Below are 23914 nucleotides of genomic sequence, written 5' to 3' on the forward strand. Positions count from 1 at the left end.
ACACTATCGCAAAATGCTCTCGGAAGGAGATATTTGGCTGCTCCCGCATACACTATAATGACTATGGACAGTCAGAGGAGTTTCAAAATACTTACACACAATTGAATAGAGGGATTGTTGAGAGAGGTCATCCTGACAAATTTCTGGAGTATTCTGAATCCAAACCGAGATGTTTTTAAGGTCTTTTTTTCTTCAAATATTCCATTTGCATAACATTTGCCAGAATGTAGGGCTCTGGAGTTGATTTGGTTTTTAGGTTTTCAGGGGCAGGGTGACACAGGAGTTTTAGCAAATGTAGTAGCGTTCCATATCCTCTCAGGAGGTTGATAATTTCAAGATGCCTAATTGCTATTACAGAGCTGCTTGACTGCAATATCACAATGACAAAACAAATCCTTTTCTCTGATAGCTTTTTCTTTACTCCTGTTACTTTCTTAAGATTCTCATTCAGCATCTTTGAAGCCTGGGGAAGACTGGAGATATTAAACACAGTATTCAGCCCTGATTACATATACTTTTAAAGAGGGTAAATGTTTTGGTCATGGATCATTATTCAAAGAATTAACTTCATTCAGAAATTAAGAAGAAACTATACTTAGATTATATAACATTAGGTTAAATGTTATTCAGTCTACCTTCTTTAAAAATAATAATTCCCAAGAGTTTTTCTTTTTAAGCAATTGTCTTAAGAATCCTTATCTTAGAAATTGCACTTTTAACAAAGTATCTAAAATGAACAGCACTTGAAACAGCAGAAAATACAGTTATAGAAGCATGAGAATTATTCGATCTTCAATTCTTTCTATTACTGAAAACAGCCTAAACCTCATACTAAACTAAGTTCTCTACAAGGGGATTTCCATTCATTTCTGCAATTTAGACACTGTCCAAATACCCAATGATGAATGCTAAAATGGTACATAAACCCTGACTGAAGCAAAGTTTGACTGAGAAGTAAAATGTTGTGTATTGTATACGAGATATTATTTAAACAGCTATTGCTGTAGAGTGCTGATCCAAAGGTTTCAGATGTATCAATGAAGTAACTTAGTGCCACGTATTATTCATATCCAGTAATAACTAGAACACATACTAAATATTACTAAAAATAACTGACATAATCATATTGAACTACATATAAACCACTCTTAAAATAGAGGCTAGATTTCTTGAAAGAAGTATTTCCTCATCTTTGAGTACTATACTAACCAGCAAAAAGCCTTTTGGTTTGTGTAAAGCTGCAACTTAAAGACAGACAGACTATAAAATCACACCTTAAAGATTATTTTCAAATAACACTATTTTTCATCTAGGCAGAAATGCAACTCTCATGGTACTGAGAACATGGCAGTAGCATACTTGTGATCTGTTCCATTTTCGATGTTTATACACTAGGCAGTTCCACAGCAAGGTCATGCAATATGGCTGCAAAATAGTCAAGTCTGTACTAGTTTGTTAAGCAGCCTCACAAACAAGTAAAATTTAAAAAACACTATGGCCATATGCAGGCTACAACTATTCCGTCTGTGCAAGGAGGATGCTATACTACAGGGCTGAATCCAGCTGTGCCGTGGAAGGAGAAGTTGTGCAGGCATACCTGAACTGGAACAAAAATGAAACGCTGCTACCAAGAGCAGGTAAAAAGGTGCTGTAGAGTCCCTTTCCCTGCTCAGTGAATCTGTGCCTAATATGATGCCAGAAAGATACTCCCAGAGTGGATTCAGTTTATGTTAAGAAAACAGAACTTTTGCCTGTAGAACAAATCGTTTGCACCATCAAAGGCAGCATCACATCAAAAGCACCATTTTCCCAGGAAAGCTATCACTATATTGAGTTTTTTCAGGATTCTTGTGTTAGTCAAGGGTCCTGCTCCGTAAAACTAGTGATTATAATATAGCTAGGATGTTAAAATCTGTCTGCCATCTAGGTTAGAGTCTAATCAGGGTGCTTAAATTAAGAATGTACTCTCCTGAGTTCTCCTGTAGCCAAAGGAGAGAGAATGGCCCCTCCTCAAATGTTACTCAATCATTAGGGGATAAATTACCCTCTGGAGGAGCCTATTTTCTCTCTGTTCCTTCTATGGGCCATTAAAAGCACTACATTAAGGTTCTTCAGTAGGGTACCTAATATCAAACGGCATGAGCCCAGTGATTTTCAGTGGGACCTGTGGGAGCTGAAGATCCCAGACCTCTTCGAGCCCTGAAGTTTCTACTCAAATTGGATATTTCACCTCTAACATCTTTTAATGTCTACTTCCCAATGTGAAAATTTCTCTGTTTAAGGAAAAGTTACATTTAGCACTATACAGTAATGAAAAAAGAAAAAGGAAAGCAAACTCAAAACAGAAGAAAAAGAATGTGCTACCTTACTATTGAGTGCTTTAAAACTTTACAGTTCATTTTAAACAAGTAAAGCTTCTGCAATGTTGGGGCACAAAATTTAGCTGAAATTTTCCCATTGATTGCCAGGGGCCAAGATTTTACCTTGCCAGTTTTTGTAGAACTAGATTTTGTGAAAACAATAAATGCAACTAAAAGACTTGCTTGTTGGCTTTTTTTGCTTGCAGAAATATTTATCAAGCTAAAGTTTGAAATATTTGAAGAGTTAATATATATTCTACTACTGTAATGTAGCATTTGGCAAATTATGAGCTTGAGGACGCCATATGCAGAGTAAAATAATAATAATAAAAAAACCCCCACGTCCCTTACATTATAAAGTCTTTAAAATTGAGCTGGGTTTGAATAATCAAATTTATGACATAAATTCTCATCTAAATAAAAAGTACCCCTCAGGAACATATTCAAATTTTCTAAGCAGGAAATAAAAGTTTATCTCACAAAAGCTTATCTATGTTCATTATATCTTTGCTCACTTCAGAAATCCCATTCATGACACAAAAGATTTTCCTGCCTGCAAATATCTTGCAGAAGGAACCCTAACGGTGGCATTTAGGTATTAGGACAATTGTAGTAAATATGGTAAAATAAGCACTTACAGAGATTCTACCCTTGTATACACTGTTGCAAAGACAGAAAAGATCCCTGTTTAGGTCACTGCACTATCTGGTCAAGTCAGTCTGAAGACACTCTTGATTCACAGATCTGAGAGATTGAGACTTCGTATGTAATGCATACCCAAGGTCTTAATTCTGTCTTTGCATGTGCACACAAAGATCTCATTAACTCCTGATAAAAAGAACTGTCCTTGACTAGAGAGTTTATGTCAAGGGATATATGAAAGTGATTTGGCTCTATGTACCAATACTATAATTTTTTTCCCAGGTTGCATTCTGCAATGAGTTCTAACAACTCCTCTTTCTTCCTTAGAGTGGGGTGTGCAGAGATTGACAGGCACTGTCAATACAGGGAAAGAGCAGACAGAGTGGAAAGCGCTCGTAAAATGTGCTTTTCATTTTTACATATTTTTTTCTTGTTTATTTGTTCTTGCCTTTTCTGCAGTAGCAGCACCAGCATTAAAGGCTGCTTGGGGCCATCAGTGCACTAAACATTCGATTCACACTTTCTCAGATTAGATCAGATTACGTTACTGCCTTCCTCCAACTGTTTTGGGGAAGATGCCATTGACTCTCAGTAATCTTTTTTATGGCTGTAGTTTCTACTCCTACAACCTCTTTTTTCAGTGACTGCAGTCAGCAGGCGATTGTAAGAAAATGATCTGCCTGTATCAACTCTTTGTGGAAAGCAGGGAGTAGTAGTCATAAGAGCTTAGCTTCCTAACCCACAGCATTGCCTTTCTCCAGCCACTGCCAAAAGCATAAAAGCCCAAAGGCAAATTAAGCAAAAGTCTGCAGTGTTGACTTGCACAGAGGTGGAGAATATATTTCGCCTTCTCAACTACACTGGCATAGTGCCACGGGTGGGCACCTCAACATTGGATCCTGGCCCAGCTGCTGGACTTGTGCCACTGGAAGCTGCATTTCAAAAATTAAGAAACCAATCAAGTTTCTATAGCATTACTGGTGCAGAATTCATCTCTCTCTATTTCCAGAGCCTGTTCCCTCTGCTCCTTCTGTTCCTTCTATACTTGGCACTGGAAACATGACATAAACTGCTGGTAAAGCTTAGAAACTACAGAAAAGATATAACCCAACCAGGAGAGATTATTGCTCCCAAATTTTTTGGAGGTGGTCAGCAACCATGTGGTTGAAGGTGATGCAAGCCTATTTTGATTTTCAAAAGCATTTTGGAAAAGTCTGTCATAAAAAGCTCTCCAGGAAACTAAGAATCTGCAGTTTAAGAAAGTAAATAGTTGCTGGACAAGTAACTGATTAGAAGATGGAAAACACCAGATAAGGGTAAAGAAATAATTTTTACAGTGGAGGGAGGCTACCAATGGAATACTACAATGACCTGTGCCTCTGCTGTCCAGTTTCTTCACCAGTCACTGAGAGAAAAGGAGTGACACAAAGGTAGTCAGACTAGTAAAGATGATAGTTAAAAAAGAAGTGACATTAAGTTACCCAGACTAGCAAGAATGACAGCTAATTGTGATGATGGATCTTATGAGCTGGCATGACTGGAAAATAAATTTTTTAAAAAATGGCAGATAAAATTCAATTACATTTAGAGTAATATATACAAGAAAAAGGAACTCTGATTTGACCTATGAAATAATGGGCTCTTAGCTGATATTTTTTATTTGGAAGCATTATCTTGTAGTTATGTTAGTTCCAAACGTGCTCAGCAGCGTTCCAGAAAGCAAACTAAGTGGTAGGCATTATTAAGGAATAAATACAAGGAATACTAAGGAAAAGAACAGCATTATACCACTGACTAAATCCATCATTTGTCTACATCTCGAATACTCCGTGCAGTTCTCACTACGGTCTCCTCACATAAAAAAGTTACAATAGAATTTGAAAGGTCTGAGAAAAAGATGAAACGCATAACCAAAACGAGCTTTGTATTTTGTGGTATGAACAACCCCATGCATCCATACAGGCTAGGGGACAACCTTCTGGAAGGCCCTAGGGGACAAGCTGACCGTGAGTCAACAGTGTGCCCTTGGGGCAAAGACGACCAGCAGTGTCCTGGGCTAAGCATAAGGAAGAGTGTTACCAGCACAATAAGGGAGGTGGGTGATCCTTTTTCTTTGCCAAGCACTGTTGAGACATGTCTAGATTGCTGTGTGCAGTGCTGGGGTCCCAGTTCATGAGAGACATAGACTTACAGGAGTAAGTCCAGTGAAGGACTACAAATAGGATTAAGGGACTATTCCATCTAACATGTGAGGAGAGGTTGAGAGAGCTGGGACTGTCAGGCTAGAGAAGGCTTGGGGGATTTTAACAATGTGCATAAATACCAGATGGGAGGGAGTAAAGAAGAAGGAACCAGTGTCTTCTCAGTGGTGCCTGATGGAAATACAAGAGGCAATGGACACAAATGGAAACACAGGAAGTTTCATTTAAACTTTTATTGTGAGAGTGGTCAAACACTGGAACAGGTTGCCACAGAGAGCTTGTGGAGTCACCATCCTTAAAGATACTCAGAACCCAACTGGACATGGTCTTTGGTGGACTTGGCAGTGTTAGGTTATGGTTGGACTCCATCTTAAAGGTCTTTTCCAACCGAAATAATCCTATGATTCTATGGTCCTGAATAACCTGTTCCAGTTGAACCTGCTTGGGAAGGGTAGTTGGACTAGAAGATCTCCAAACGTGCCTGCCAGCCTCAACTGTTCTGTGATTCTGTATGAGAACACATTGACTGGGCTAGGACTTCTTCAACTGAGGTGGGATGTCAGAGCAATTTAACAAGTCATGAATGAGAAGAAAAGAAACAAGTAGGGATACTTTGTTCACTGTTACTTCCAGTGCAAGAACTCTTGAATCATCACATGAAGTTTCTAGGGATCCAGTTCAAAAGGAATGAAAGGAGGTAGCTCTTCCTGGTACAATTAGCAGACGTGTGGAACTTGTTGCCAAGAGATGCTGGGGATACTAAAAGCCTTCGCAGGCTTTAGGGGAGATCAGAAAACTACATGGAAGGGAAATCCATTGAGGATTTCTGAACATAAAAAGCCACACAGGCCTGAGGAAATCACCTGAACTGAAAATAGTTGGCTGTCCAAAGAGTTCAAGGGACAAATATCATATATTCCCCTAGGAATTCTCTTAGGTCCACTGCTGGAGACAGCATACTGAGCTACATGATCTTCATTCTAGGTAGGTTTTTATGTAAAGCATCATCTTATATACTTTCAAGCAAATAACATCCTCTCTGATGCTTGGTTTAGTGTTCCCTGTTCTGCAGAAGAAATTATTATGTTGACTGTCCATTCCACTAACTAACATCATCTAGTTGTTTTCTTACATTCATTTCTCTAACTCTCTTAATCTCTCACCTGATGATGCCACTACCCAAATAAGGACTATTATGTTTCCATGCCTATACAACTTCTGGTACAAATTCCCCCACCAACCCCTGCATAGGATAATGAAAATGATGAATAATTGCTATCAAAGGATTAAAGATATCAGTTAAATTATGAATCTGTAGCAGTCAGCCACTAATGTGTTACTTTCTATTCAAATAAACATGTACTGACTAGCTGGCATATACCTCATCTTATTTTATAGTAGGGACACAGGAGGCTGCACCTGCAGGGAAGACACTCCAGGACAGAGAACTTGCCAGTAGAAGCTGGACAGAAATTCTCCAGCAGAAACAAGCTGGAACCACAGGTTATATGTGGACTCTTGTGTTTAACAGTTCACAATTGACCTATCTGTAATTAATTGAATGAATTTATACTTTCAGCCTCCCACATCCTCTAGCAGTGAGTTCCACCATTTAGTTATTCATTGTGTGAAATAGCACATTCTTTTATATTTTTCTAAGCCCACTACATCTCCATTTTTATAGACTTTTGCCAAATCCAAGGCTGGGTTGCAGTAGGACCTCCTGAGTTACTGGCTGACTGCCACACAAACAGGGAATGGTGCCTTGGCTGCAGAACCAGGAAGGCTGTGCTCCAGCTTCAGGTCTGACAGTGTGCAAAAGCTTTTTTTAAAATTTTTTTTTTTTTTTTTTTTTTTTTTTGCTTTTTCACAAAAATCCCAGCAGTGACTGTTGGCTATATACTGCCCTATAGAGCTACCATTGCTATTTAATGAGCAGATCTGTCTTCTGAGGAGCATCACAAATACAATACGGTTCTCTAAAAAGCTACTCTAACTACTTAATTGTCTACAATACTACTAAAACTGTGGTCAAGCTTCCAGCTAATATCCACTGAGTATGTCTGCTGTAGTTTATTTATTTCAAAAAATATTTATTGCCTGAAGACCAAAAGGAAAAGTGAAAAATGTTTTTAAAATTTAACAGGAATGTGTCTAGAAAATGCCTTAACTAAAACCAGTATTTAATAAACCAACTAAAGGTGCCAAGTGACAACTTATTACCTATCATTCTGTTACACAAACAAATGTTTAATTGAAGACAGCATTGATTTCACGCTGCCTGCATAATAATCTCAATATTGCCCTTCACAAGCATACTAAAACCTGAATGCTTAAGCAGAATAAATAATAAAGACACAATTAAAAGTTAATTATCTTTTTAAAATAGTAATCTCAAAACATAGAGAACTGAAATCTTGTGTAACATACTCCTTCAAATATTGGTGCTGACAATATAGGTCAACAATCCAAAGTGACAGACCAGAAAGTATATAATTTCATTATAATTTAATCACATTTTAGTCACTCGGCCTTCAACAAAGCTACGGATGTGGATAATCCCAACCTAACTCAGCAAAAATTGCCCCAGAAAGCTAAGAAAAGCCATATAGTTAATCTAGAGCATTAACCACTTTCCTAAAACATCTTAAATCCTCTTTTCATTCGAGAACTGTCATTTTCTGTTTAATAGGACTTAAAACAATAGAATGGAAAGTATTTAAATCACTTTAGCTACTTACATACAACAGTTACATATCTGGATATAAATACATAACAAAAGTATGGCTACATTCAATCAGTGCAAAGGTAGCCCACTATCCTCTCTTAAATATTGCCAAAACCAGATGCTCAGGGAAAGACTACGGTAAACATTTACCAAACCAATAAAATCCAATTTTAGTCTAGTTAGTTAAACTGTGTGAAAATGTTGTATAACATTACACGTTCAAATAACTTGAGTACAATGCAAAGGAAATGCTCTCCAAAGGTGGCTTTCTCTCTCCATTGTCCGCACAGGAAGCCTGGGAGTCCCACCACCTCCCTTACCCCTGCCACGTACCTTCTGGCTGTAGGTCACGGGTAACCAACAGGCTTTAAACTGTACCGCTTTGCCCCAGGAGTTCTCTGAGAAACTCTCAGGACCAGAGCATCTTGGCCCTTGCCTTTGGTACAGCTTTGGCGTTTGGGGTCCTACTTCTGCCATTTTGTACAATCATGTTCAAACTACAAACAAATTTTTTTTTCGGTTGTTTGAATGTTGAAGACAAGTAACAAGAATGAGTCAAGGCTACACAGAACTGTCTACCTGAGAGCCCAAGGAAGCACATAGAAATGAAAAGCCAATAAAAGTCTTTAAGCAACAATTAAGGCTGAATAGATACACCCCCACTCTGTAGAGCAAACCCAAATGAGTTAAAACAAAAGGCTCCATATTACTTACTTTTCTCAGTCAAAACAGAACAGAAATTCTAAGAAGCAAAAGTAAGAAACCATTAAGGTTACCTCATCTTCAGAATACCAATTCAGTGGCAGCACTGCCCAGTCGTAACTTGTTTCAGAATATTGAGCGTCACAGTTACCTCCTCAGTGAATGTATGCCGCAAACCCATATATATTTATTCACTGCAGTCTCAAAGATTCTATAGTCACAAACCAAAACACTACTTCTTTGTCTGTAGGGTCTTCCTCCTTGAATTTCATCAATGATTAAGTGCTAAGCAAGTGACAGTCATTAATTTAGATGTTTTATAGAATCATAGATAACTAACTTAAAGCTTTAAATTCATCTCTCTCCATACTCTTAACTTGCATGCAAGTCAGAAGCCTTCAAGTCTAAATGTAACAGCCCACTAGAGGTGGGAAGCCTTGTAGCATCTGCAATAAACAGCAAGCACTGCTATCAAGGGTGTGCAACCAAGACTCCCATAGACAAGCCACTGACTTGTTCTCTGAACTTGGACAAATCTGATTCTGTGAATGAGCACGGCCTTACCTCTGCAACTGGCAGGGCACCATTGCACTGATGCAAAGATGATAACTTGGTACGTACTATCTGACTATGTGTCTCAGAGTTAACTACTGGTGAATGGGAGCTGGGATTTGCTTACAACAAGACCAAGAACCTGGCACCTACCCAGGGTTATGTGCCAAGAATCTGTGAGATTCCTCTAGCAAGCTTAGAGCAACAACTTATCCAATCAATCCCAGATCTTAAGATTTTAATTTTTTTTTGAGAGAGGCATTTTTGGGTTTTCTGGTTGTTCGGAGTTACAAGTCACTGAGACTCCACCTGAGAGTTTAAAGAAGCTCACAACACTAGGTAAGGAGCTGCTAACAACATCCAGCCCTGTAAGGGGCTCAACAGATATAAAAATCAGAATGACTTCCCTAGATAATTTTCATAAATAAATGCAATGGCGGAATGGAGAAATGCAAAGTAATAAAGCAAAGTTGTTTTAGACCTTCAGGCATAAGCTTGCCATCTCTTCCCTGTGATGGGTTTGTCCTGGAGAACTTAACTCGGGAAAAACACATTGTACTGCTAATATCCTAGGCTTATTTTAAATGCTTATCTGAAATGTTCAAAGTGCTGATGTGCTGGTAGGTATTTTTCCCCATACCCAGCCGGGAGCATGGAGTGATGTATAAGTCATTCCAACCCACAAGCATCGTTGATGCTGTGTCTGTCCCTCAGAATCACTTCTTGCATGTTCCCCCTCAACGTGAAGGATGATTTGCTTCAGTCTGATCCATCCAACTGTACTGAGTACTGTAGATTGGAGGTAAAGAAGACAAAAAGGGACCATGTTTTTTTTATTTCTTCCCCTTTCCCACTTGCTGCCGACTCATTTAGTCTTGCATTCTTCAACTCTGTATTTTGGTAATACGCATCCAGTTCTTACTTCTATTTGCACCTGTATGACTATGCAGCTAAAGTAAAAATTTAAGCCAGTGTATAAAAAACCCCAAAACAACAAACCACCTCTCTTGGACCTAAAGAGAGCACAATATTAATATTTTACTGTTTGGAGTTGTGTTTGACAGACAGTTCTTTAACAACCGACTTATGCGTTGACTATACTTAATACTATTTTGTGACCTAAACTACTTCAAAATCTGCAGGTAAATGGCGTTATATAAATACAAACCCACAGATATACCAGAACTGAAAATCATTGCCTGGTCAGTCTCAAAATATCCAGGAGAGTAAATTAGCCCCTGCGTTATTTAGCCTCTGCCTCATTCGCACAAGCTGAGGTACCTGTCTCTGCTCTGGCTGTAAGACTGTGGTCATTCCAAGCGCTCTACAGAATTAGTGCAAAAAGGAATTTCTAAGACTGCTGCAAATGGTGGGTGACCGAACTAAACTTCCAAGACCCCTTTCCCTCCTCACTGAATGTCAGAATCTTGCTTACACATGCCAGTTATATATGTAATGTTAAATATGATGACTCTGGGCCACCTTATCTACTCTGTTGTGAAGATCAAGAAACAGAACAGATCATTTTAGTTTGTAATCCCTAATCATGTGCCACATTTGCTGCCTTCCTCCATAAGATAGTAACTCACTGAAGGCTATTGCCCTGACTATACTTTTTTTCAGTGCTTTAACTGCTGCAATCATTTTCCACCTATGTTCTGCTCACCTTCATGGATGGGTAAACAAGTTCATTTAGACCTCCAGGCTGGGAAAGTACCAGCTCTCACTATACTTTTTTGTGAACATCCCTCAAAGTCACCATGTTGTTTTATTATTTTACACAGAGGGATTTAGAGTATTTTAAAAGCATGAGTTGTTTTTAGAGTGACAGGAACTGTATACTCAACTGGCAAATTTTAGTAAACAAGCCACTCAACGTTCACTAAAATTCTGCTGTGAGCCTAGTCCTTTCTAAAGAGAGCTGGGCAATGAAAAACCTTTCATTTATGCCACAGAGTTGGCAGAAACAAAGTAAAACCAAGTTCAAGATAAAAAAAGCACCAGAATAAAAAAGATGCCATTTAGGAATTGTATTCAGGACCTGCACTTTTGACACTAAGGGGGCTACTGAAAGTATTGGCATTGATCAAATGTTTAATTTTGCAGAAGAATGCAGATTCAGTTTAATTTACATTATTTGTAAATTTGTGTCAAACAGTAAAAGCATTGGTTAAAACCTGAAAGGTTATTTTGAGAAGTCAAATGTTATTTTTCTATTTTTAAATGAAGCATTTGACTTTTAATTCCTAAACAAGATTTTGATTCCAAATATAATAGTAAACATAAAAAAAGGAAACCACCTCTTTAAAATAAAAACACTTGTTAAAGCTCTGGTCTTTGTGAAATGTATTGTGTTTGTTTTGCTAAAATATCAATATGTGAATGCAGAACTTGCGTGCAAAATCACCAGGAACCAGATTCTGCCTCCCACTCTTTACAAATTCAGCTGCACTTTCTTGATTCAAATGTTCTCTGAAAAGTTCACATGGGTTGACAATAAACAAATGAATGAAAGATCGGTGAACCCGTATCCCAAACTGCATCAACATCTGATGATTTCCTGCCAAGTTTGTAACAAATTTACTCAATGGATTTTATTGCCTCTCTCTTTGTGACAGTCAGATGCTTTCATTCCTCACCCTTATTTACAGTCCTAAATTGAAGTAGTAGTGTTTGGTTGGCACTGGTGTGACAAAACACGTTATTGCCTCTGTTCTCTGACGGCATAAAAAGATATTCTTGTGGCCAGGATTCTGATGCAAATGGTCACAGAATGCTCAGTTTATTTGAGCCTCAGTGTTTGAAGTAGCTGTCTATAAACATCCATATAGGAAAATATGTTAGCATATGGAAATCTAAGACTATGAACATAGTTAAGGAAGGACCTTTGCAGGAATTCCTGTATTACAAAATTTTCTGGAATTTAATATTAAAACAGGAATAAATTTATTTCTTAAAAGACTCCTATTTCAGAGAAAAGAATATGAACTGTATTCACAATGCATCACAGCAGAATGTGAAGTTAAGAAAACATGTTGACTTTCCCATCCTGTCAGTTATCTTCATGGACAATTTTGATGATATAACTTTAGTGTGTATATATGTGTGTGCGCATATAAACATTTTATAAAGCATAAGGAAGAAACAATTATGCAATGCTACGTAAAATAGTCAACAATCAATCCAGCTTCAATGGCCTAAACAAAAACTATACTAATACAGTGGAGATACTTTATCTGTAAGGTAGGAATAGTCAACAACGTAGCATAGATGTTCAGAGTAGAGAGCATAAGAAAGTCATAGCTGCCAATGCACCCATCTTATTTCCAATTTGCTTTCCTGGATCTGGATCCTCGCTGTGAGCTGCCTGGCAGCTGGTGACAGTTCATGATGGGAGAGGCAGCTTGTTTTCCCACATACATTAGGGCAGTGTGCCAGCAACTGTCATCAGTCACCTCCCACCTTCTCCTCCCAGCTTCCCTCTCCTTGTTTTCTATCACTTTTTTCTCCCTTTTCCACACTGGCCTTGCAAATAAATCACATACATATGCACAAGTGTCATATAAACTATGTGCTAGCGGATACAAAAAGCACGGTAGGAAGAGGGAAGAGCAGCAGTAAGGCACATGTAGTTGTAAGATGCCTACATAGCCCACAGCTCAATGCAGTCCCCAACTTTCTCATACCACCCTGGAGGAAGGCACCTTTTCTGTTCCTTTCTGCCTCCTTCTCATTTTGTATTTCTATTAGTTCAGAGAACACCTTCAGGAGAGAACTTCAGTACCAATCTTCTCTAGGCTACTTCTGAGGAAAAAATGTGTGAACCCCACTCCATTTACTGTAAGACCCTTAGGTAGAGACCTTGCCAGGCTGACCAGTCAACGCCTACAGCATGGCGTCTCTCCAATGGTAGTTTGTGGGGTGTACACAATACATTTTAGCCATTGCTAATTCTGCAGATATTTGCCCAGCCTTCTTTTTGTTGGATCGTTTTGAGAATTCAACTGTTTTTCCAGTTCTAGGTTGGAAATAAAAAGAGCCTCAGAAATGTCTGGGGTATTAGAAAGCAATTTTTCTGTACAGGTCTTCAAAGAATAATCTTTAGGGGCACTCAATTTTTTAAACAGTAAATAACAGTTTTTCTGCAAGCTGCATATCATTCCACTAGTGTAGTAATCTTCTCTTTTTCTTTTTTTCTCTCATTCCTCCGGAATAACAACATTAACAAGAATTCTGTTAGCAATTCCTAAAATAACTATACATTTCCAGTGCCTCTATTTATATGGCATCCTACACCCCCTTGTGACTGTCCCAGAAATAGTATAGACTATTTATTTGCTTCACTTACTGACTCTCCTCACTGTGCAGCACAAGGTCCCTTGTTATTATTCGCTCATTAATATCCATATATCACTTAGTATTTTTTGTACCAATTTTTAATTTCATCTGAAACAAAAGAATTTTTAACAACAGCTCTTCTCTTGCTAGGAGATTTGACTCCTAGAGCAGCTGACAGGCTGGAGTCATCGATACTATTCGCAATACCCTAAATGTTCCTGAGAATGTTAATTAATTTACGCACAAAATGGCTCTTCAAGTTTATCTAGTACTTCTTTTCAGGTGCCATCGTTGTAAAGAGTGAAAAATCTCTCCCTGTTATGCCAATGCACAGAGCTGATGTGTGGATCCTGTCTCCCTCCAGTGGCATATCGCACTAGCCATAAAGTCTAATATTAAAGTGCAGTTAGAGCTTCCCTGAAACTCAGGTGATGTTTCTCCATTGCCAAGGTTGCTAAGGGGTTGCAAGGATAGCTGGAAGAGATTTCACGTGCCCTAGAAGCCCCAGGGAAATTACAAAATTACCCCATTCTTTCAGCAAGTCTCTCCTAACTGCCAAAACCTGATGTTGCCTGCTCAGCTTGCTGTTGCTTGTGTAGCAATAGCAAGAAACACAAGAGAAAATCATGGGGAGGAGGTGGCAAACTATTTGTTCAGGGCTTGAAATAACTCTCCAAAGCAATAGCTGGACTTCCGAAACCACATCTGCTACGTAAAAATTAATAGTCATGATATTACGCTGTTGAAAAACCCCACATGTTGAGGCATAAAAAGGTATGTCACATGCACTCACATATACCAACAGTTTGGCAATGATATGTTCAACTTAGATTGTGTCTTTCCCACAGCATATTCAAATACACCTAAAATCTTTGCACAATGTAATGACTCGTGTGGTGAACAAATACTAAGCTCTTCCATGCATTGCAGAGATAGGAGAAGACCCTGAATGTCTTCAGCCCATGCCTTTTGAAATGTATGTGCCAATAACTGTAGTACAGATTCACTGAGAGAGAGCTGTATGTATGTTCCGTTGAGCAGGGGAAATGAAATGTGCTCCCAAGCTTGCCTTCAGTCTTTCTTTGGGGAAAGCGGGAATAGTATCCATCCCAGGAGTGATTTATGGCTTTGTTGAACACCACTGCCCTTTCAGCAAGAACACTGCATTATAGCAATTTGGTCTTCCTATTCTTTAAAACTACATAAGTAATTTGTAATGCAAAACCCATGGTACATACTAAAATGAAATAGTTCCTCATTGTGGAGATTATAAACTACATTGTAGGGCAAAATGTTGCTAAACACCGTACCAGTCTATATCCTGTACTTAGCTTACAATTTAAAATCTCAGTAATTTGTAATAATGGTGCGAACAGCAGACTTTGAGAAGAATTAATTCTTTTTCAAGTTTAAATTTTAAAAGTTGGGGGGGGATTACTACTTAACAGCAACATGAGACCCTCACAATCAGCAGCAATATTTTTCTCCTTTCATAGAAAGAACGGCTTGAAATTTAGTTTCTATATCAAATGAACAGACTCTTTTTTAAAGATACATGCGCAAAGTGGGAGTTGTAGTTATACAGATAGTAAAGTCAGCTAAGGATTTTTATACCTATGGCTCTTGTATGAATTTCTGGCATTTCACTGTCACTCTTTTTTAAATTTACTGCAACTCACGTGCATGTGCATCACAACTGCCTAGTTCAGAAAGTGAATACCTGATGAAGCAAACAATAAACAGAATGGGAAGAAATTGGTCAGAAAAAGAAAAGTAAATTCCATAGCTGTTAACAGAAATGCATGAGTGTGATGGGAACTGGATATCCTCCTCCTCTCATCTCTACTATTTTTTCCCAGTTAATTGTGTTGTTTGGGTTTTTTTAAATGGCTGCATGATTATAACAGTAAAAAATGCAGTAAATTGCTGAAAGTATTACTAGATTTAGTGGTATTAAAAGTCTGGGAAGATTTAGGACACGTGACCTGCCTCTGAAGCCTTTCTCCAAGGACTATGCTTAAAAATTAGGCTTACCATCCAGGACTGAATGCACCCTATGAAGTAAGTTTCTCATTAGACTGCGAGTTTCTCACTTGTCACATTCTAAACAAATAAAAGCATCAAAAAGTTCTCCAGCAATTAGATATCATTTCATTGCCAACGTGTGAAAATTCCTAGGCTCCAATTTTAAGGATGAGTATGCTCAGATAGATACAGTCCACTACTCAGGAATCCATACAGTTCCCTTAATTTTCTGAGCATGAAACCTCCCAAAATTTAAATCACAATTTCTTCTACAATTTTTGAAAAAAAACAGAGCCCTAACAATTCTGTTTAACTGCAATAGTTTCCTGGACTTTCAAAGCCAGGAGAGAGTTTTCTTCTCCACCCTTTGAAAACATAGGTTTCATTTGGCCTCAAGGTGGCGATACAATTGCGATAGTTGCTTGCTTCCAGGCTTCATGTACTAAAATTGAATCAATCTGGGTTATTTCTTCTACTGCTAAGAAAAGAGTTCTTTGTACAGAATCAGAGTGGCATAACTGCTTCAGTTCTCATTGCTAAAACAACTCTGCGTTATTAAACATTGGAAATAAAAAGTTAAGGGAAGGTAAATTCTCACATACTTTTCCAGTTTGGATTTTCAGAACAAGATTTAAGAAAATATTATCTCTACATCTATACAGTATTCCCAAATGTCTCACACATATGCATGTTATAATTAGCCTAATTGGATAGCAATTGCTTACAGCTTTGGTGAGTACCATCTTTTTTAAAAGTATAATTTTATGCATATGCTCAAACATACTAAGGTGATGTTAAAGGATGAGTGAATAACTAGCAAAATATACTCATGCTAACCTGAAAATTAAGGATTATGCCATGAAAACTACAATTTTCAGGCAAAAAAAAAATTTGAACGTTCATTTATTCTAAGTTATTTTCTACCACAAAAAGTGTTTTCCCTAAAACAGATACCAGATGTACTATAAAGTTCTTTTTCTCTATAAACACACAGAACATGAAAATTTAGCCTAAGTGCCACACAGGAAAACGCAGGAAGAAAGACATTTTTGAGACAGAGGGCAATGTAAGGAAAAGAGCCATCTTTGTACTATAAGACTTATCTAGGGTAAGGGGTTTTGCAGGTTAAATTAACGCTTGTTGCTGTGCATTCATGTTTTGGTACTTATAATCATGAAGGGCAGGAAGGAAGATCCAGTGAGCTACAAGACAGCCAACCAAATTTCAGTGCCAGGGAAATTTTTGGAAAAACTTCTGGAAGGCATTTTCAAATTGGGTGAAGTACCCATTGCAAGGGCACCCATAGAACACACCTGGAAGCTCTACACAGTCATGGTTACCTAATAGCTGAATTCTCATAGCTGAGCTACTAAAGGTGAGTTGTAGAAATGTTTCTGCCAACAGTTTTACTGCAATTTTAACACTTTCCCACTGCAAATGAAAGATCAGAGAAATTTAAAATCAATCATAACTATGATGGCTTAGATTTTCCTGTACCTTATATGTAAATTGCCCTGTCATTCATTTACCATGCTTAATATTCACATGAAAGTATGTCAGAGAGAAAGTACAACCTGTATTATTTCCACACAGAAAAGTATTCTCATGTGCAATTTAGTCGCAAAACCCAAATTAAATTTGTTCAAGATTTTGGTAAGGACCAACTGTTCGGAAGAGAGTGCAATTCTGACTATGTTGACATGCTCACCCCTACAGATGCTATAATGAATATCTTCATTAAAACTTTTTTTTTAAAATAAAAAAACCAGTAACAGCCACTTATTATCATACAAGCACGCAATAAACAAAGCTGCTTGATTTTTATTTTAAGAATCCACTGCTACAGCAGGGTTTAAATTTACATGTGTGTTTTCCACATTATTGACCATACTATTACTCCTTGATCCATCAGACTGGTACATCTGCTAGTCCCAAACTGATTTAACCTCATCCATGCACAACCGGTTGGAAAATCCCATTATGAAAAACCAAATGTTTTCCCCAAAAAGGAGCAGTGAGTACATACCACACACAATTACATATTAAGTGACTTTGCACACAAAAAAACATAACAAACCTATTAACTTTGTAAAATACTTCTTTTGTGTGTGGCATAACTCAGGAAAGACCCCATACTTAAGCTATAAACAGCACCTGTATCTTCCAGATTGAGGTAGAGCAACATATTTCAAGTCAATTTGAGCATGAAGTCTATAGAGACCTTACTGTTGATAAAACAAAGCATTTCTGAAGCTTAAATATAGTATTCCACTATTATAATGAAAAGTGATCAGTATGAGCTCTACAGATACACAGGACAAAAGATGGCATTTTCAGACCAAGAGGATTCAGTCTGCTGAAAAGATAGAATATAAAAATGAAATAGAGAACACAGCACTTGAAAGCTAAGAGGAACTGAAAAGACAGATGAATTAGCTGCTTAGAAAGCTATAATGAACCATGGAATGCAAATTACACAAAGACAAAAGATTTGAGAACTTCAAACTAAAGTGAGCCTTGAAGAGAAACTTAATTTATTTAATCCACAGTAAACATAGTTGGCACTGTGGTTCAAATACCGCTCTCCTAATACAGACACAGTAGTCTCCCTGAAACATTGTTTAAACAGACCTCCAAATAAAGAGGAAAACAACTTTTGCTAGTACACATGCATTATGCTTTCATATTGCGGAGTAAATCCAAATAAACAAGAGTAAAGATGAAAACTGGAAGCACAAATATCACTTGTCCTATACTTGCTTCTTAGCAAAAATCTCTAGAACAAATTGAGAAAAGGCCTATGGAATGGGGGTGGGGCTGTGTGATGCAAAAAATGCATGGGTTTGAATATTATTAAGTTCTACATTTTCATAAAATGGAAAATGTCTATATATCTATCTTTTTACCAATTAAAAAAATCGTAATAAAGCTGAACTAACTCCACTTTACTTTTTTTTTTAATGAGTTGTGCAAATTCTATTTTTAAGACTGAGAAGCTAAACTTCCTTCATTTCTTGAAAATTGACCACAGATCCTGCCCGTAACTCAGAAATCTTTCTTAAAAAATTGATTTGATTAGTCTCAACAAAATATTTCTATTTGAATGAAATAGCATTTTTTCAACACAAAAATAATACTCTAAAACCATTTCATCATGCATACTACCATTAAATTACCTGTATTAGTGTTCACACTCTCTACTATGGTCCATTCTACTTCAGCTTCTTTCCTACAAAAAGGTGCTTAAAATACTAAGGCTGAAATACAGCAATGTGTCAGTTAAAGTCTCCTTGAAACGGAGAAGGAAGTTGGCTTGTTAAAGCAATCCATTAAGCCTTCCCAAAGGAGATTCTAGTATCAGCTGAGCTGTATGTGTGGGACAAACAGATACATGCACACGTGTCTTAAGTGCTTTGTACTTCACAGACTGCTTAGACTAATACTACGTGCTTTGGAAATTGTCATGGCAACAACGTATTTCTTTACAAATGGAACCAGTATAGTAAATAGGCATATAAAACCCCCTTGTAGCCTGACAATAATGTTGCTTAAGCTTGCATGCCCTCCCTCAAGGACAAACAGAAGCAAGGGTGTCAGTGGCTTGTGAAAAATCCACACACAGGGCAAAATCCTGTTAACGGTCCTCTCACACACCGCTGGACAAGTGAAAGAATCAACATTTAAGCAGCAGGACTACCTCCTATTCACACTAGATCGATAAACTTTGCAGGTGGAGGAATCATCATGGTGTAGTACAAGAAAAGAGTGTGCAGTGAACACTTTTTATTAAGGTAGCGGGTAAACTTCAGTTTTCAGAACCATACAGCGGGGTGAAGCACTCGTTAAAACTGGACAAAAGAAACCAGTGCCATTCCTGTTCTCAGATAAGCATATGACAGTCAAATTTCTTGTCTCTGCTAAAATGAGTTAAGATGCATGGGGTTCACTTGAAATTGGACTGGCTTGCTGTATTTACTACAGTCTGAGTCTATTATATGTTGCAAACAAATAACTCTGAGCGTGGCAGAGAACCCTGTTGTTTTTCTCTGTTACTGTGCTAATTTCTCAAGTGAACTGAGGCTAACTGTAAGCAAGCTAGCCATTGGAAATCCGTAGCACATCACTGACATTCTAACACCACTTCCACAACTCTTCTTTCACTTCCCATCTATGCCGACATAGAACAATGGAAACATTGTCGAGTCCAAAACTGGCAACATGATTAAGTTTTCACCTAAAATTTTCAATATTTTAAATTAATCTTTTTCTTCTAGCTTGTTTTTTATGTAGAAATATTACTTTTTTTAAAGTTAACTTTATATGAGCCTTTCATTTCAGACACTTCAAGGAAATAAACTGAAAGGTTCCCTCTATTGTCTTTTGCACAAAATACACATTTTCCACAAGCAGAGGTTAAAAAAAGTTATGCTGACACATTTTCAGTAAGCAGATTAAATAAAAATTAATTTTGACAAATATCCCCAAACTTCCTTTCTATCTCCATCTCAGGATCCATTTAACATTGTAATAGCCCTAGGAGTAACACCATATAATGCCTTTTACATTGCCAAACCAGGTAAGCAAAATGCTGTCTGCAACCTGTCAGGTTTTGTAGCGCTTGTGTCATCTTCCCTCCTCGATGTCAGACAAACGATATATAATAACTGTTTTACTGTAGTCATCTGTCACTGAAAAAAAAATCAACTTAATCCAGTATTTCCATGTTCAACTCTACTCTGGAAACAACAAAAAAGACAGAGTTCCTAGTTTGAGTACTTCATTCCTCCTTGATTGCACATAGAGATTTCTGCTTCAAAGAAAACAATCGTCAGAATGATTAATTTCTCTACTAATCTTGACAGATTTAGAATGAGCAGAGAACCGTAAAATAGATAAGTCTCAGTTAAATTTGTTCCCATTGAATCAATAGCATTGCTTTTGCCCCTCTGTGGCAGAAGCAACAACTGCAACTCAATATTTCTGAAAATTCTGATTTGTCAACCAAGGTACTTTTCTACTAAAGGAATAATCTATTCCAACACATGTAAGCATCGATGGCTTTAACACCCTTATCCACAATTCAAAATCTCCTACAATGAACAACGATCCAGCAATCACCTATACTCAAACTTTAAAATCAAGAAACCCTTACATTTTTTTCCCAGTCAGAGAGGAAAATAAATACGTGGACCATGATCCTACCTGTGGGTCAGACAGTCGAGAAAGGTCAGGGTACAAGTAGAATTTTATCCCCTCGGAAGCACCTGGTAATGTTACTCCACGAATCAGAAGAATCATCAACATGATATAGGGGAATGTGGCTGTTACATATACAACCTAGCAAGAAGAAGCAAACATTAGAAAAGTATTTTCTTCCAACTGCAACAAAGCCACCTCATTTTCACATCCATTTTGCTATTAGATAAAAAACCAAATCCTTTTCTGGAGGAAAAGAGCTTTTGATGCCTTTGTCCATGCAGGTGAATTTGGTCCTCCAACCATATTCTTTTCTAAACTATTTACGTCTTGTAGGAAAGGTCAACACTTTTTTGGGGGGAGAGACTGGAAAGCTCTCTGTAAAGCTCTCTGTACTCTCTCTTTGTGACTGGTGACCAGACACAAAGCTATAGTGTACTTGTACACTGTACCACATACTATTGCAAACACAGATACAGGGAAATTGACTCATAATAGCAAGTAATTAATTGCATTACATTATATGTATTATATAACAACATACACCATGAATTCTCAGTCACCTAGTAATTACTTAACTGTCATCTCATAAGACTGCTTTGCCTGCATGTCTGTGTTTAAGGAATAAACATTTCATCAAGCCAAAAGGTTAAATGCTATGTATATCTCCTTGCAATTTGCTATAGTACCCTTATCATGCAAAGCACCTTCAGGCAAAATTTCTGAAGTGCTCAAGCCCAGCAATTTCTGCTTTCTCAATATATGGCCTCATTTTTTTTCAGAAATCAGTTTGCTCTCAGCATGGGGAGCAGTTCAGCTGTTCTGGAAACCTGCAAGAAGTCATGTTTTCTAAAGGAAAAATTGAGCAGAATTGATCCCATTTTACAGTCACAAACCTGACAGCAATATATAGCTGCTCATACTTGGAGATGGATTAAATGATAAATTCCATGTCACTATAAATACTTCCTTAATAATAACATAACTTAACTCTCCATAATTATCTATAGCCATGTGTATATATATACACACACACACACACACATATCTGCCTGTGCAGAGTAGGTATAAAATATTGTAATATGAGATGATACTCATTCATCTGCCTTGCACAAGTCAAAATTACTTAACAAGCTGCAAGAATGGGGAAAATCATTTGGCAAATATACAACCTGCATAGCCCTCAAAAATACGCATTTTAAATTTCAAAGTTCATTATCTGTCTTATGCCTACGTAAAAGAAAGAGATACATCAGATAATGCACCCATGAAAGGATTCTCAAACACATTTTCATGACTAATGTACTGAAATTTGATTTTCAGACCGTGATGAGTATTTAACCCTAAAAATGTAATCACCTTGTGTGTCTCAGCCAGTACACTCAGAAATCAGGAACTCAAAATCACATTACAGATCTCCAAACACATCCAGCTGCCCAAGACATATTTAGACACTTCACTCTCACTCACCTTAACAAAAGGTAAGCATCAATATATCTTTCAGGTGTCTTATCCCTTTTGCAAATACAAACCATGCTTTTCCCAGGAAACTGAGACAACCATTATGTTCCTATAAGTCTCAGAAGCTGGAATTTATGAATTCATACGTCAATAAAATGCAAAATGGAAAGCTTTATCCCAGTCCTTACGTTTATTATAATTGACTATTAGTGGAAATGCAAACTGATATGACTGGCTGAGTTCAAATAAATCTCGTCTCAAAGAGACTGCTCTCCACATTTAAGTTTCAAATAAAAATGGATCATCAGAGAAGTAAAAATGAAACACACAGAATGGTCATGGTCCTGCTCCGAGTCATACTGGGTGGAAAAGATGGAGTAGCCAGCGACTGGTTTTCATGTTTCTGCATTTAATTCTTTGCCAGCTATTTTTCTCTATTTCTTTTAAATCAGCAGTTGCTTTTAATAGAGGATAGTCAGCAGACACATGCATTTGGTGACATGGAAGGTGCTGCACCTGAATATCTGTTATAACATTAAAGAATACCATTTCATTGCATCATGCTTCATTAACCGTACTGGTTTGCAGCCTGTTACCTTGCACACCCTGCCACTGCCTTGAAACATTTTACATCAGTAAACAGATCGCTATTTTTTAGGGGCAGATTTGTTCCCAGGTTCCGTTAGGTGTATTTCCTCACTCAGCTCCATCAAGGAAGAGCTGCAGCCACTAATCTCTATGCCAAGACAGGTCAGGTAAAGGTACTCTTGTACAGTAGTCTGTGATCCTGCAGCAGCCATCCAGGCTTGTAGAGTTATACTTCACAGTTTTCTGTTTGCTTTTCCAAATGCCTTCCACAGCCCATCCACACCTATTAATATTATTACAAGTACTAGAACCACAACCTCTAGCATATTTTTTTTATCATGAGTATAGTTGTGCCTCAGCTTTAGAGGAATGAGAACTCTCCTTCCTTTCTGGTTACCATGCAGAAAGAGGATATAAATAGAGCGCAGTTGGCTCAATATTTCTGGCAAGAAATTCTAATGCAGATATCCAGAACAACAATGAAAGAGACACCAAGGAACCATGTGTGGGAAAGATATACCCTTCCTGAGCCCACTGACACTGTTGACAATTTATTGGTGTTAGTGCTCAAACAGCCAAATGAGGCTGCTAAAGCTGCAAGCTTCTCTTGTACTGCAACAGGTAATGTGTATTGTGTTCAGAAAGGGGAGAGAAGGCCACCACTTGTAGGTGGTGTTTGAGTCTCACAGTATGTTGAGCCACTTAATTCCATTGCATCCAGTGCAGTAGTTGCTCATTTTATCACGCTTCTCAAGAGCTCATGAGGTGAGGGAGGATAGGGCATTTTAGAAATCAAATGCCATTATTAGTATCATCATCACATCTGTAGGCATTAGAAGTTTCCTGAATTGTTTTCTTTTCTTTCAACACATCAAACCTCTCTGAATATAAATGTGAATACAACTGTTTCTAATTACACTGCATCCTGTTTTAATTGACTTTAATTGCTTGGTATGTTAATTTGCATTCCAATGCTGAAAATGCTTTTTTTAAACCCTTGTCAGAGCAGTGCCAGCGTTTAAGCAGTTGGAAACAAAATAAAAATTTCTGGCATGCTAGTTTTTTCACCAAGTTCTCCTATTACAATATAATTGAAAGACAAATTTACAAAGATATTTAGA

At 37.6% G+C, this 23914-nt stretch overlaps 1 protein-coding gene across 2 annotated transcripts in view; it reads right to left on the reverse strand.

Annotated features, from left to right (window-relative positions):
* Positions 1-23914, reverse strand: part of SLC6A11 (solute carrier family 6 member 11) — a 106326-nt gene that overhangs the window by 32971 nt on the left and 49441 nt on the right. For both annotated transcript variants that reach the window (XM_049826562.1, XM_049826561.1), the window contains exon 7: positions 20751-20885. In XM_049826562.1, the coding sequence (XP_049682519.1) occupies positions 20751-20885 (135 nt within the window). The remainder of the gene's footprint in view (positions 1-20750; positions 20886-23914) is intronic.

This window comes from Accipiter gentilis, chromosome 23, assembly GCF_929443795.1.
Source record: "Accipiter gentilis chromosome 23, bAccGen1.1, whole genome shotgun sequence".
Lineage (NCBI taxonomy): Eukaryota > Metazoa > Chordata > Aves > Accipitriformes > Accipitridae > Astur > Astur gentilis.